The sequence below is a fragment of the Ahaetulla prasina genome, chromosome 1 (genome assembly GCF_028640845.1).
Source record: "Ahaetulla prasina isolate Xishuangbanna chromosome 1, ASM2864084v1, whole genome shotgun sequence".
In the NCBI taxonomy this organism is placed as follows: Eukaryota; Metazoa; Chordata; class Lepidosauria; order Squamata; family Colubridae; genus Ahaetulla; species Ahaetulla prasina.
The window spans coordinates 377,101,955-377,117,845 of record NC_080539.1 but is presented as its reverse complement, the minus strand read 5'-3'; the positions used below and the strand labels follow the sequence as shown (position 1 = coordinate 377,117,845).

General features: G+C 41.4%; 1 protein-coding gene across 1 annotated transcript; it reads left to right on the top strand.

Annotated features, from left to right (window-relative positions):
* Positions 1–774: 774 nt before the first annotated feature.
* On the top strand, positions 775–14,258 carry LOC131188670 (vomeronasal type-2 receptor 26-like). Its single transcript, XM_058164108.1, has 5 exons — positions 775–1,004; positions 2,593–2,884; positions 7,236–7,454; positions 8,785–8,914; positions 13,354–14,258. Exons 1-5 carry the CDS (start codon positions 775–777, stop codon positions 14,256–14,258), a joined length of 1,776 nt encoding a protein of 591 aa, XP_058020091.1.
* The last annotated feature ends 1,633 nt before the right edge of the window (positions 14,259–15,891 follow it).

Sequence of the window (15,891 nt, the reverse complement as noted above, 5' to 3'; positions counted from 1 at the left end):
GAGTTTGGGGGAGGGGGGGAGGGGGAATGAGGGGAGATATTTGTTTAAAAAAAATTAAAACTTTTTCAATAAAAAAAAAGTTTACTACACTTTGAATCTCAAGTCCATCTACTCCATGGATGAACAACAAGAGACACAAATGTATTTTCCCCTATCTGAGGGGCAAACAACATCTATTACTAAGGGGGTAGGATAATTGGTTTACCTAATAATTATCAGAAGAACAATAATTCTTCATGTATTCCCTCTGGATTTCAACCCACAAGAATCTTCTAAGGTAAAACCTGCTTTCAAAAAATAGGCTCTGGGTTTTCCCATTGATGGGGGACCTTGGCTTTTTCTTCCAAAAAGGAAGCTCTAAGATGACCTTCATCTTAAAGCCCAAACACAGAAAACATGATTGCTATAACAGTAGTTCATTGATTGATTGTTCTTGTGACCTTATCATTACAATAAAATACAGCACATAGCCTAATTTCGGAATAAGGTAGGTAGAAGCGAATAAAGAATAGAATAGAATAGAATAGAATTTTTATTGGCCAAGTGTGATTGGACACACAAGGAATTTGTCTTGGTGCATATGCTCTCAGTGTACATAAAAGAAAAAATACGTTCATCAAGCAATGCAAGACAAATGTTTTTAATGCAAAGAGACATCAGATAAAATTGCCCTGAGGCCATCCAGCTGACGCCACAGTTCTGGTGAGATTTCAAGTGCCGCCTGCAATTCAGCTTCTGCACAAATCTTGATTTTTGATCTTTTTGGTGACGAGAATGACTGGGCTGCCTCTCCTGCTGTTGCTCTTCTGGCTCCTGCCTCCAATTGTTGCTAAGAGGATGCAAACTGTATGTGTGTTGAAAAACCCTTTCCAGAAGCAGGATGACTGGAATTATTACAGGCCTGGGGATCTGATTATTGGGGGGAATTTACCCCTGGCAGCTTTCATGTTCTCCAAAGGCCCAGATTTTCAAAATGACCCATTCCTCCTTACTGATCAATTCTTGTAAGTTTCACCTGGTGGGAAAAGCTTTAGATGATTATTTTCTTTCATTGCAAATTCAGAAATTTCAGAAATGCTTGTTCTAGGGATCTTCAAATATTTGTCAAACTCCAAAAAAAAGAGGCTAGAATTCACAGTTTTTTTCCAGAACTCTTCATCAGGATGCTTATAATCAGTGGTGGGATTCAGCCAGTTCGCACCACTTCGGGAGAACCGGTTGTTAACTTTCTGAGTAGTTTGGTGAACTGGTTGTTGGAAGAAATCATTAGGGCAGAGAACCAGTTGTTAAATTATTTGAATCCCACCACTGCTTATAATGCACATAAAAGTGAGGAAGGACCCCATCTTACAGACCACTGGCCTAGTGAAGAGGTTGACTTATGATATTAATATTATATATAATATAATATTTTCTCCCAGAGAAAACCAGTAAAGAAAATATTTATTTGATTATACACGTAATAACAGCAGCATGATTTGTTTTTGCACAAAATTGGAAAACAGAGAAAATACCCCTGGAAAAGAGAAGTTATTTAAAAAAAAAATTAGATTGTGCAGAAATGAATAGATTAACTTTGATGATCAAAGAAAGAGAGGATTCGGAATATTTTAAGATATGGGATCAATTTTACCGTTAGTTGAGAAAAAGATATAGATAAGCAATTGAGGGTTATGTAAGAAAATGGTGTAATTAGAATATTGTATTTGTGAAAAAATTGTAATAGATCAAACTGAAAGGAAGAAAGAAGAAACAACAATAAGATGGAGCCGTGAAGAAAACACCGAGATGTCACACGGAAGGAATGACTGATGTATTAAATGTTTGTTGGTTTATAAAATAAAAAAATATTTATTAAAAAAAATACTAATTTGAATGTAAAATCATGGCGAAAGAAACCCGAAAGCTCCCTCCTTTTCCAATGTGAGGTACTGCCCAAATCCCTCAGTGTTGGAATCAGCATTTCTTATGAATAATGGACTTCACTAAATCTGTGCTGTGACCCTCCACTGGACTCTTGTGGTCAGCAATGGTGACCAGACCTGAAGAAGCTGTTCCAAGAGAAACTCAATTACAAGCACTGAAGCAAAGTGTAGAAAGGAGGGTGATGGAATTGTATAAAAACAAAGGGCCTCTGTGGCTCAGACTGGTAAGACAGTCTGTTATTAACAGCAGCAGCTGCTTGCAATTACTGCAGGTTCTAGTCCCACCAGGCCCAAGGTTGACTCAGCCTTCATCCTTTATAAGGTAGGTAAAATGAGGACCCAGATTGTTGGGGGCAATTAAGTTGACTTTGTATATAATATACAAATAGGATGAAGACTATTGCTTAACACAGTGTAAGCCACCCTGAGTCTTCGGAGAAGGGCGGGATATAAATGCAAAAAAAAATGGTCCACGATATGGAGACAGAGCCTTTCTCCTTTCTCACTAAGCCGTAGAAGTTTAATCAAGGAATAGTTATTTTTAAAACTCAATGAAACCAGGGACCTGCTGTCCGAAACTAAACCAAAAATATACAACGCAAACCCTTCCGGCAGACTCTAGGTTCCTTGTAATGTTCCCCAATTGTGGTTTTTTTTTTCACTCTAGACTCACACCCAAGAACTTCCAGAAGTTCCTGGCCTTGATGTTTGCAGTGAAAGAAGTCAACAAGGATCTGGATCTCCTCCCCAACATCACCCTTGGCTTCCACATCTATGAAAATCACCAGACGGAGAGGAATTGTTCTTTATTCAGCCTCTCCCTGCTCTCCACACGAGGTCAAATGGTTCCAGGTTATAAATGTGACCGGGAGGACCCTCTGCTCTCAGTCATTGGTGGTGACAACTCCAAATCCTCAAGGCTGATGGCCTCCATCTTCAGCATCTTCAAGGTCCCACAAGTAAGGGCAATACAATATAGAACAGGGGTCTCCAACCTTGGCAACTTTAAGCCTGGTGGACTTCAACTCCCAGAATCCCCCAGCCAGCAAAGCTGGCTGGGGGATTCTGGGAGTTGAAGTCCGCCAGGCTTAAAGTTGCCAAGGTTGGAGACCCCTGATATAGAACTAACAAGAAGAGACACAGAAGACAAAGGTGAAACCAAAGGTGTTGCGGGGGGGGGTGATACATCATGGTTCTGACACGGACAATATGATTTAGATTATCTTTACTATCGTTGAATTTATTTTTATATTTTATATGTCAAGATGCCTTTTTATATAACCACAAATAGATATTGATATAATTCTGAAAGAAAAAGTTGTTAGGTCTTAGGATATTGAATTTAGGAGCTGGAACACTAAAGTGTACAATAAGCCAGAACACACAGTTGTAGTTGACTAGTTAGAGAGTGCTAACTCATGCATGAGGCAATCTGCGCTATGATTGGTTGCTGTAAGTAAAAAGGGAGTTTCCCTTTTTTCCCGCTTTTTTCTTCTGTGCATTCTATATACTGTTTAATTTACCTCATGATGTTCCTGTGTTCCTCACTAGCTTGTCTGCTCCTGCATGAGGCAATCTACGCTGTGATTGGATGCTGTAAACATAAAGGGGGAGTTCCTGTTTTTTCCCGCCTTTTTCTTCTGTGTGTTCTATATACTGTTTAATTTACCTCATGATGTTCCTGTGTTCCTGGCTATCTTCTCTGTTCATGCATGAGGCAATCTACGCTATGATTGGTTGCTGTGGTTGTAAAAGGAGAAATGTCCCGTTTTTCCCTCCTTTTTCTTCTATGTGTACCGTATATTGTTTAATTTACCTCATGATATTCCTGTGTTCCTGACTATCTTGTGTTCCTCCTTTTCTGGATGACGACAAAGACTGCTGTAGATTTGAGTTATTGACAGGAACCACTTCCTAATTTTCATAAATGTTTATCGTCTCAGTGCAGTTTATTCTCTGTATCAGATTAAGGGTTTGTTCCTTTTTTTTAATTTATTTACATTTATACCCCGCCCTTCTTTGAAGACTCAGGGCGGCTTACACTGTGTTAAGCAATAGTCTTCATCCTATTTGTATATTATATACAAAGTCAACTTATTGCCCCCAACAATCTGGGTCCACATTTTACCTACCTTATAAAGGATGGAAGGCTGAGTCAACCTTGGGCCTGGTGGGACTTGAACCTGCAATAATTGCAGGCAGCTGTTAATAACAGACTGTCTTACCAGTCTGAGCCACTCAAGGACCCTCAAGGACTTTGACTTCTGATCTATCACAACCAGGCCAAATAGATAACTGGTGGCTCTTGCTAACAAGGGAGAAAGATTAACCTTCCCACTCAAAGTGGATAAAAGTGACGGATGGGGTAATAGACCACATAATGGGGACCCTTGAAGTCACCATTAAACTGGACTTCATCTCTTACAGAGGATTCTCCCTTTCTCCAGCTCGGTGTTGGCTTTGAGTTCTCTCAGGGAGAGAGAAGAGTTTATCCTTCCTTCTTCCGGATTAATCCAAAGGAATTTCCTCAGTATGTGGGTTTAGTCCAGCTGCTCCTGTATTTCCAGTGGAACTGGGTTGGGCTGGTAGCCCCTGAAAATGACGATGGAGAACATTTCATCTCATCTCTGGTGCCGATGCTGAAGGAGAAGGAGATCTGCCTGGCCTTCACTGAAATGATGAAATCTGATTTTTATGCTACTTCAGGATCGAAATTACTTCATATTTTGAACACTTGGTCTAAAGGTGAAGTGGTTATTCTGTTTGGAGACTCCAGTGCTACTGCAAATGTACAAGTGGTTGTGTTTGTTTATGAAACACGGAGAAATGCATCGTTTCTGAAAGTTTGGATCTTTACCTCCAACTGGAAACTTAATGTGATGAACTCTCAACATATATTGCAAGGTGTAAAGCCCTTCCATGGGGCTTTGCATTTTAGGGACTACTCTGGGGAAGTCTCAGAATTCAGCCATTTCCTCTTGTCTTTAGACCCCTTGAACCCACGAGGGGATCTCTTTCTCCCACTGTGGTGGGAATGGGTCTTTCACTGCAGGTTCCATAAACCTGGGAAGATCCCTCCAAAGGGGAAAAAACCTTGTACAGGGAAGGAAAATTTGCAGAATCTGCCAGCTTACATGTTTGAAGCAAGCATGACAGGAGAAAGTTACAATATCTACAATGCCATTTATGCTGTGGCACATGCCTTACATGCAATGCATGGATCCGGAGGGCGACCAGCCATGCTAAGACTTGGGAAGAAGATCTCAAATGTCCAATCGTGGCAGGTAATTTCTGGAAAGTTTTTTTCTAAAAATCCATTCTACAGACCTCTAGAGACAAAGCCCCCCATGTGTAATTCTTGAAATAAATATCTGTATGACATCCTATCACTGAATCAAACCAGATTGAAGCAGTACTGTATTTTTCATGCCCTGTTTTTCGCAAAAATGGGGGGTGGAAATGCGTCCATTTTTGCAAAAAATGGGCCTGTTTTTCCAAAAAATGGGGTACGCAGAGGGTTTGGGAGGCCTGCAGTTTGCTCCTGGGGGCCAGGAAGGGCAAAAACTTTTTTTTCTTGCTTACCTCTTCGAAATCTTGGTGCATCTTATAGTCCGAAAAATACAGTAATTATTTTTAAAGAACAATCAAATGAATTGTCAGGGTTCCAAGTAACACACCCAACGGAATCAAAACTCCAAGGCAGGTATATTTCTCAAAGTATAGATTTATTAGGCATGTCATATTGGCACTTCTGGGAAAACCCAACTCTAAACCCCCCCTTGGGTTTTCCCCTAGTCAAAAGTCAATTTTTCCTTTCCCCTGCCCATGCAGTCATCACATGGTCGTGGGTCGTGGTGGCTCAGGCTATAAGATAGCCTTTTAGATTTATTTCTGAAGGAGAGGGGAATTGAGAGTGTGATTATATGTGGAGTGACTAGAGATTATAATTTAGGAATTATTTTGGATTATGATTGTTAGTTTTGATACCCTGCATTTTGTTCTGGGAAGTCGGGGTGGGGGTGGGGGGTAAGGGAGGGAATTGGGGGTTGAGGGTAGAGGATGGAGTGATGGTTAATGTACAGGGATTATTGAAGATGTATAAATATAATTAATGTAGGGTCGGGTCTGCCCAGTTACCATTTTAGAATGATGGGGAGGGAGAAAAGAAAAGAGAGTAGGAGGTAGGAAAGAGGAGAAGAGGAAGGAAGAGGGATAGAAGAGGGAGAAGGAAGGTGTAGGGTGGAGGGAGGAGAGGATGTAGATAAGAGAAGGAGAGGAAGGTCTGGAAAGTAGAAGAAGGTAGAAGAGGGAAGAGTGTTAAAAAGGGGGGTGGTGACTGGGCAAGCCCGACTAATTGTATATAACTATACATTGGATGAGCTGTTTGATATGATTGTAAAAATAAAACTTTTTTATGAAAAAAAAAACACAGCTGCCTGCAATTACTGCAGGTTCTAGTCCCACCAGGCCCAAGGTTGACTCAGCCTTCCATCCTTTATAAGGTAGGTAAAATGAGGACCCAGATTGTTGGGGGGGCAATAAGTTGACTTTGTAAATATACAAATAGAATGAGACTATTGACTTACACACTGTAAGCCGCCCTGAGTCTTCGGAGAAGGGTGGGATATAAATGTAAATTAAAAAAAACATGGTCCAATCAGGTCACAGTCCAAGGAGTCACTTGATCTCAGATCTCACCTTCTCACACCTGGTGTTAGGCCTGGAAGCCATGTTTTCATTGAATCTTCGGGCCTGCCACATTTACGGGCCTGTGGGAAGCTGAGAGGGGGGATTGTATGGAGCCAGGGTGATATGTAGTCAAAATAACATTCCTTTCTCAGAAAGTCAAGAACATCTTGCTCTGCACCTGGAGGGGTGTGACTGAGAGGCATCTCCAGATGGGACGGTGCATTGATTGGACCATGTGATGGACATGTGGGTGTTGGGCAGGGACTTGAACTTTCCTTTGGGTGGGGAATCTTGCAATTCTTTGGGGCAAGTCTCCCACAAGTTCCAAACTTGCATTACTTTTTAAAAAGACACTCAACTCAGTTCATTTTAACATTGGTTTAGTTTCTATGGCTTAGCATACTGTCTAACCTACACCATACATTTATTCTGCAATGTGTTACACTGAGCACATTGTTGTAAGACAGCAACCTTTATGAACTTTAGCAAAGAAGAGATTTTTTAATAGGGCAAGTACTTAGAAACTTGATGTTCCTCCTGAATGTTACTGCAGAAGCCATGATGTCTCATTTGTGTCTTTTAACCTATTACTCCAATTTCTGAAGGTCTCCTTTCTTTCAGCTTCTTCCCTATTTGAGGAAGGTCCAGTTCAACAACAATGCTGGAGATGAGACCTCCTTCTCAGAAAACGGACTGGGATCTGCACGTTATGATCTTCTCAATTGGGTTCTCCTCCCCAATTTATCTTTTATCCCTGTGAAAGTCGGACAGATAGATCCTGGGGCTCCCCCCGGCCAAGATTTCGCCATCAACTCTGATGCAATTGTCTGGGCAAGAAAGGTGAGCTGGAAGATGAAATGAATTCAGCAAAAGATTCATTCTCTTCTGAGGATTGAAAACTTCCTCCTTACTGGAAAACAAGTTAATGAGTCAAAATGTGGGCAACCGCTGGATGAAAAACCGGTTTTGTGTGTAACAGGTTTCAAGTTCGATTTGTATACATAAATATTTATTTGTTTTATTCAGAACAAATTTAAAATACAAAACTCAAAAAAATTCCAAGACAAAAAGGAAAAAAAAAACCACCACAAAACAAAGTATTTAGAAAGGTGCATCAAAAAAACCCCACATTGTACATATATTATCCCTTCTAGTTGAATACTGATTAATATATTACTACAACCCAGTAGTGAAATTCACATTATTTTACTACCGGTTCTGTGGGCGTGGCTTGGTGGGCATGGTGCGGCTTGGTGGGCGTGGCAGGGGAAGGACCCTGCAAAATCCCCATTCCCTCCCCACTCCTGGGGGAAGGTTACTGCAAAATCTCCATTCCCATCCCACTCTGGGGCCAGCCAGAGGTGGTATTTGCCGGAACTCAGAACTACAACTCATCTTGGGTCTCTCCTAAGTGTTCCCATTTGAAAGCAGGGAACAGCACAGCCAAAGAACCAGCTGTAGCAGTGAAATTGTTGGAAAGAGAAAAAGAATCCCTTATTATGCAGCCGCCATCTTGAGAAGGGGGCTGATTATTTGAGGTCTGATTTGTGACAGATCAAAAAGGGTTGAGATCAGGAGGAAATTCTGGTTGAAACCCAGGATGCAGTTGGAGCAGCCAAGAGTGGTTCCCATGGACCATTCCCTTCGATCTCCATCATTATTGTTTCCTTCAGAAAATCTATAGCTCAATGCACAACCCTTCTTTTGCATGTCAAGCTCCAGAATCCATTGGTGGTTTAGAGTGGCAGTAGCAGGGGTGAAATGCTCCCAGTTCTGAATGGATCTAGCGATCTGGGAGCAACCGTGGCCGGTGGTTCGGCGATCCGGTAGTGATGGCGGAGCAAAGCTGCGCCCACCCACCCAGGTGTCATTACTTCCTGGTTAAAACCAGGAAGTAATGTGTTTTTACGTATGCGCAGAAGGTCTGCGTGCGCATATGATACGCACACGCGCAAGAGCAAAGCAAGCACACACACAGGGTGTGTACACTTCTGAACCGGTAAGGAAGGTAAGTAGATTTCACCCTTGGGCGGTAGCCTTATTTCCCAGAACTTTTCCTGTTTTCTGCTACACTTCACTTAACCATTGCTTTTGAAGACATTCTGACAATCTACAAATGATGCATATTAATTGCCGAGGCCCTTTTAAGCATTTCCTTTTTCTCTTTCAGAAGGTGCCCTTTGCCAGGTGTGGCATGAAGAGGTGCCAGGCAGGAGAGAGGAGAAGAGTTCCAGAGGGTGAGCAGGTTTGCTGCTACCAATGTTCCCCTTGTCCAGAAGGGACCATTTCTAATCACACAGGTATTTATTTATTTATTTATTTATTTATTTTATTAGATTTATAAACCGCCCTTCTCCCGAAGGACTCAGGGTGGTGTTCAGCCAAGGTAAAAAAGAAACAATGTACAGTTAAAAGTAAATTAAAAAACTTATTATACAGTGTGGCCGAAATTAAAATAGTTAAAAATCTAAAAGACCCCAAATTAAAACTAAATGAAATTTAAAATTTAAAATCTAGACAATTTAAGAAAGCCCCGTGCGAACAAACAGATATGTTTTCAGTTCGCGGCGAAAGGTCCGAAGGTCAGGTATTTGACGTAAACCAGGGGGAAGTTCATTCCAAAGAGTAGGAGCCCCCACAGAGAAGGATCTCCCCCTGGGGGCCGCCAGCCGACATTGTCTGGCGGACGGCACCCTGAGAAGGCCCTCTCTGTGTGAGCGTACGGGTCGGTGGGAGGCATGAGGTAACAGCAGGCGGTCCCGTAAGTACCCAGGCCCCAAGCCATGGAGCGCTTTGAAGGTGGTAACCAAAACCTTGAAATGCACCCGAAAGGCAACAGGAAGCCAGTGCAGTCTGCACAGGAGAGGTGTCACATGGGAGCTATGTGAGACTCCTTCTATCACCCGCGCACTCGGTAGAGCAAACTTATAGTGTATTTTTTCCAGGATCAAAAGCAAGCCATTCGTAGAAACAAATATCAATTTTCTTGTTGTTCTAGTAGATGCTTTGAAATGTTCATTTTTTTTAAAGCCGAACCTCTGAGTTTATAGAGCTAAACTATTTTGCCCTTCTGACCACATTTCCTGCTGCTCGGAAATTTAATGCAGGATAATTTCAGGGCACAATTCATAGGTTCCCTACTAGACTTTCTACTCCTTCTCTTTACAACCCACTGGGAAAAGTTTTCATGAAGGAGAGGTGTGTGAGGTTCAAGCTTTAATTTTTATTCTTTTAGGTGTGCTCCTTCTGTCAGCAATATCAGACTCCCAGGAAATTGATAGACCCATTAGAGAAAGAGAAAATTAATCTAGCTACGGTTGCTGGCCCTTCCCTGCAAAACAAGTCTGGATGAGTAGATGTAAAATACAAAGCAGAGAAGTTGAGACAAAGAGCTGAAAGAATCCCTTCCCAAGGCTAATGTACCTTCAAGGTTATCAGTAATAAAGGATGGTTAGCCATTTTTGACACAAGTTGTAAATGTGTTCCAATATCTCAGGGGTTGCCCCAAAGAAGAGGGAGTCAAACTATTCTCCAAAGCACCTGAGGGTAGAACAAGAAGCAATGGGTGGAAACTAATCAAGGAGAGAAGCAACTTAGAACTAAGGAGAAATTTCCTAACAGTTAGAACAATTAATCAGTGGAACAACTTGCCTCCAGAAGTTGTGAATCCTCCAAACCTAGAAATTTTTAAGAAAATGTTGGATAGCCATCTGATTGAGATGGTGTAGAGTTTCCTGCCTGGGCAGGGGGTTGGACTAGAAGACCTCCAAGGTCCCTTCCAACTCTGTTGTTGTTGTTGTTGTTGTTGTTGTTGTTGTTGTTGTTGTTATTATTATTATTATTATTATTATTATTATTATTATTATTAGTGATTCTTGATTTCAGATGCAGCTTCCTGTGATCCCTGCCCAGAAGACCATTACTCCAACAAGGACAAGGAGCACTGCATTGCCAAGAAGCTCCACTTCCTTGCCTATCAAGACCCCCTGGGATACCCTTTAGTTTCTCTCACTCTTTCTCTCTCTGTGATCACAGTAGCAGTTCTGGCAATTTTCCTTAAACATCGTGACACACCGATTGTCAAGGCCAACAACCGAGATCTCACCTACCTCCTCCTGATATCCCTCCTGCTCTGCTTCCTCTGCTCCTTCTGTCAGCAATATCAGACTCCCAGGAAATTGATAGACCCATTAGAGAAAGAGAAAATTAATCTAGCTACGGTTGCTGGCCCTTCCCTGCAAAACAAGTCTGAATGAGTAGATGATAATAATAATAATAATAATAATAATAATAATAATAATAATAATAATAATAATAATAATAATAATAATAATAATAATAATAATAATAATAATAATAATAATAATAATAATAATAATAATAATTTAATTTGTATACCGCCTTCTCCCGAAGGACTCAGGTGGTGTTCAGCCAAGGTAAAAAGAAACAATGTACAGTTAAAAGTAAATTAAAAACTTATTATACAGTGTGGCCGAAATTAAAATAGTTAAAATCTAAAAGACCCCAAATTAAAATAGTTAAAATCTAAAAGACCCCAAATTAAAACTAAATGAAATTTAAAATCTAGACAATTTAAGAAAGCCCCTGCGAACAAACAGATATGTTTTCAGTTCATGCGAAAGGTCCGAAGGTCAGGTATTTGACGTAAACCAGGGGGAAGTTCATTCCAAAGAGTAGGAGCCCCCACGGAGAAGGATCTTCCCCTGGGGCCCGCCAGTCGACATTGTCTGGCGGACGGCACCCTGAGAAGTCCCTCTCTGTGAGAGCGTACGGGACGGTGGGAGGCATGAGGTAACAGCAGGCGGTCCCGTAAGTACCCAGGCCCCAAGCCATGGAGCGCTTTGAAGGTGGTAACCAAAACCTTGAAATGCACCCGAAAGGCAACAGGAAGCCAGTGCAGTCTGCGCAGGAGAGGTGTCACATGGGAGCTACGTGAGACTCCTTCTATCACCCGCGCACCCGGTAGAGCAAACTTATAGTGTATTTTTTCCAGGATCAAAAGCAAGCCATTCGTAGAAACAAATATCAGTTTTCTTGTCGTTCTGGTAGATGCTTTGAAATGTTCATTTTTTTAAAGCCGAACCTCTGAGTTTATAGAGCTAAACTATTTTGCCCTTCTGACCACATTTCCTGCTGCTCGGAAATTTAATGCAGGATAATTTCAGGGCACAATTCATAGGTTCCCTACTAGACTTTCTACTCCTTCTCTTTACAACCCACTGGGAAAAGTTTTCATGAAGGAGAGGTGTGTGAGGTTCAAGCTTTAATTTTTATTCTTTTAGGTCTGCTCCTTCTGTCAGCAATATCAGACTCCCAGGAAATTGATAGACCCATTAGAGAAAGAGAAAATTAATCTAGCTACGGTTGCTGGCCCTTCCCTGCAAAACAAGTCTGAATGAGTAGATGTAAAATACAAAGCAGAGAAGTTGAGACAAAGAGCTGAAAGGATCCCTTCTGCTGGCTAATGTACCTTCAAGGTTATCAGTAATAAAGGATGGTTAGCCGTTTTTGACACAAGTTGTAAATGTGTTCCAATATCTCAGGGGTTGCCCCAAAGAAGAGGGAGTCTCCAAAGCACCTGACGGTAGAACAAGAAGCAATGGGTGGAAACTAATCAAGAAGAGAAGCAACTTAGAACTAAGGAGAAATTTCCTAACAGTTAGAACAATTAATCAGTGGAACAACTTGCCTCCAGAAGTTGTGAATCCTCCAAACCTAGAAATTTTTAAGAAAATGTTGGATAGCCATCTAATTGAGATGGTGTAGAGTTTCCTGCCTGGGCAGGGGGTTGGACTAGAAGACCTCCAAGGTCCCTTCCAACTCTGTTGTTGTTGTTGTTGTTATTAGTGATTCTTGATTTCAGATGCAGCTTCCTGTGATCCCTGCCCAGAAGACCATTACTCCAACAAGGACAAGGAGCACTGCATTGCCAAGAAGCTCCACTTCCTTGCCTATCAAGACCCCTGGGATACCCTTTAGTTTCTCTCACTCTTTCTCTCTGTGATCACAGTAGCAGTTCTGGCAATTTTCCTTAAACATCGTGACACACCGATTGTCAAGGCCAACAACCGAGATCTCACCTACCTCCTCCTGATATCCCTCCTGCTCTGCTTCCTCTGCTCCTTCTGTCAGCAATATCAGACTCCCAGGAAATTGATAGACCCATTAGAGAAAGAGAAAATTAATCTAGCTACGGTTGCTGGCCCTTCCCTGCAAAACAAGTCTGGATGAGTAGATGTAAAATACAAAGCAGAGAAGTTGAGACAAAGAGCTGAAAGAATCCCTTCCCAAGGCTAATGTACCTTCAAGGTTATCAGTAATAAAGGATGGTTAGCCGTTTTTGACACAAGTTGTAAATGTGTTCCAATATCTCAGGGGTTGCCCCAAAGAAGAGGGAGTCTCCAAAGCACCTGACGGTAGAACAAGAAGCAATGGGTGGAAACTAATCAAGAAGAGAAGCAACTTAGAACTAAGGAGAAATTTCCTAACAGTTAGAACAATTAATCAGTGGAACAACTTGCCTCCAGAAGTTGTGAATCCTCCAAACCTAGAAATTTTTAAGAAAATGTTGGATAGCCATCTAATTGAGATGGTGTAGAGTTTCCTGCCTGGGCAGGGGGTTGGACTAGAAGACCTCCAAGGTCCCTTCCAACTCTGTTGTTGTTGTTGTTGTTGTTGTTGTTGTTGTTGTTGTTGTTATAGTGATTCTTGATTTCAGATGCAGCTTCCTGTGATCCCTGCCCAGAAGACCATTACTCCAACAAGGACAAGGAGCACTGCATTGCCAAGAAGCTCCACTTCCTTGCCTATCAAGACCCCCTGGGATACCCTTTAGTTTCTCTCACTCTTTCTCTCTCTGTGATCACAGTAGCAGTTCTGGCAATTTTCCTTAAACATCGTGACACACCGATTGTCAAGGCCAACAACCGAGATCTCACCTACCTCCTCCTGATATCCCTCCTGCTCTGCTTCCTCTGCTCCTTCCTCTTCATTGGTCAACCTGGGAAGCTCACCTGTCTCTTCCGACAAGCTGCCTTTGCCATTCTCTTTTCCCTGGCGGTTTCCTCTGTGTTGGCAAAAACTGTCATGGTGGTTCTGGCCTTCATGGCCACCAAGCCAGGGAACAAGACAAGGAAACTCTTAGGAAAACCACTCACCAACTCCATTGTCATAGCCTGTCCCCTGGTCCAAGCCCTTCTTTGTGCCACCTGGCTGGGAACCTCTCCTCCGTTTCCTAGCTGGGACTTTCACTCCTTGTTTGGAGAGACCATCTTGGAATGCAAGGAAGGCTCAGATTTAATGTTTTACGTTGTCCTTGCCTACCTAGGTTTTTTGGCCTTCATCAGTTTCACAGTGGCCTTTCTGGCTAGGAAATTGCCTGACAGCTTTAACGAAGCCAAGTTCATTACTTTCAGCATGCTGGTCTTTTGCAGTGTTTGGATCACTTTCCTCCCCACCTACCTGAGCACCAAAGGGAAGTCCATGGTGGCTGTGGAGATCTTCTCCATTTTGGCCTCTGGAACTGCTCTCTTGGCTTGTATCTTTTTCCCCAAATGTTACATTATCCTACTGAGGCCCAATCTGAATTGCAGAGAGAATATCATAAGGCACAAGAACCTCTGATTTATGAGGTTTTTTTATTGGGGATCATACCTGAAACCTACAGTAGAGAATTGAGATATTTGATTGTGAATGTTGTAACAGCGGCCAGGACTGTGTTTGCTAAAAACTGGAAAAATGAAAAAATACCAACACAAGATGAAATTATTAAGAAAATAATGGAATGTGCAGAAATGAGTAAATTGACACTTGAAATTAGAGAGCAGGAAGATAAACAATATTATAAGATATGGGATTTATTTTATCAATGGTTAGAGAAAAAATATGTTAATGAAGTTAGAGAGAGGTTTTTATAATGGAAGAACGGTTGAAATACATACTGATTTAAGATGATGAAATGAATGATGTAATATGATTAACATAAAATTTAGAATACTTTACATGAAATGAGGGAAGAAATACTTATGATTAACTGACAAAAATATTTGGATACATCAGATTGATAAAATGTAAAACTAGATAAATCATATGTTATGTATATGCTGAAATTGCACAGAAGATTTGTAATCAACCAACCAACACACTGTATTTGTATTGAAGATGTTTTTATGTTTGTTTGCCTAAAAAAATAAAAAAAAACTTTTAAAAAAAGAACCTCTGATTTATACTTAGATTGGGTAGGTCTATTCTGATTTTTGGTCAGTATTGTATTTGATCTGATTTCTAAAAACAAACGTGAGAATAGGGTTAGTTCAGTGGTAGTCAACTTGGTCCCTACTGCCCACTAATGAGTGTTCCAGCTTTCATAGGGGTTTTGTCCGATACTGAAGCACTTTCCTTTTTTAATTTAATTGACTTTAAAAAAAAATTCATAGCATTATTTAAAAACATTTTCATTAGGTTTTCATAAAATTCCCCATGACAATTTAAATTTGTGAAAATATACTATTTGTATCACCCGCGCATAAGTTTAGTTCACATTACATAAGTGAAACTAAATGGTGCTGTAGTGCGACTGCAAACAAAAGAGCCTCGTCCCAGAATAGCTCGTGCATCTCCCCCCACACCACCCAGCTGTAACAGACAAGCAGAGCTGGTAGCCGGTGGCCCCCCCAAACCCAATCCACAATGCACGAGAGGCATGAGCAGACGACGATACATGGCGCATTACTGTGGAACCGGTGAGCGGTTAGAAAATTTTACTACTAACAGAGATACAAAAGTGGGCGGTAGATATAAAAAGGTTGACTACCCCTGGGTTAGCTGATTAAATAATTGAAAATCAAGTGAAGTGACTAATCACAAAGCATCTATTACTCAGCAATAATCACCCATATTTTTATTTTTCATTAACGCCAGTTCTCCCCATAGATGTCCCATGGGAAGGTGAGTGGTCAGGAGGACTGGATACTTCCTTTCCACCCTGGATTGGCTCTCCATGGCCACTGCTGATGTGCTTCTTGCCTCCTGTAGTGACATCACTCTGACCTCACAATGTCCAGGATTACTGTAAGGACAGCAATAAACACCTTTAAATAATCCAGACTTTCATTTCCTGGATGCTCAAGGAGTTAGCAGCCAGCTTCAGTTTCTCCAATAGTTCCCATCGTATCTTTTTGTGTATTGTGGGAGGTAGAAATTGGGCCATCTCTCTCTTTGAAGGAATCCCTGGTTTCTCCAGAAGGCTCATAGTTGC

What these genes read in the sequence shown, in the direction of transcription:
- LOC131188670 (XM_058164108.1), top strand. Translation starts at nt 775, where the DNA reads ATGACTGGGCTGCCTCTCCTGCTGTTGCTCTTCTGGCTCCTGCCTCCA. An exon ending in GCATCTTCAAGGTCCCACAA is followed by an intron (nt 2,885 to 7,235) that starts GTAAGGGCAATA and finishes CCTTTCTTTCAG; the next exon opens with CTTCTTCCCTATTTGAGGAA. An exon ending in CAATTGTCTGGGCAAGAAAG is followed by an intron (nt 7,455 to 8,784) that starts GTGAGCTGGAAG and finishes TTTCTCTTTCAG; the next exon opens with AAGGTGCCCTTTGCCAGGTG.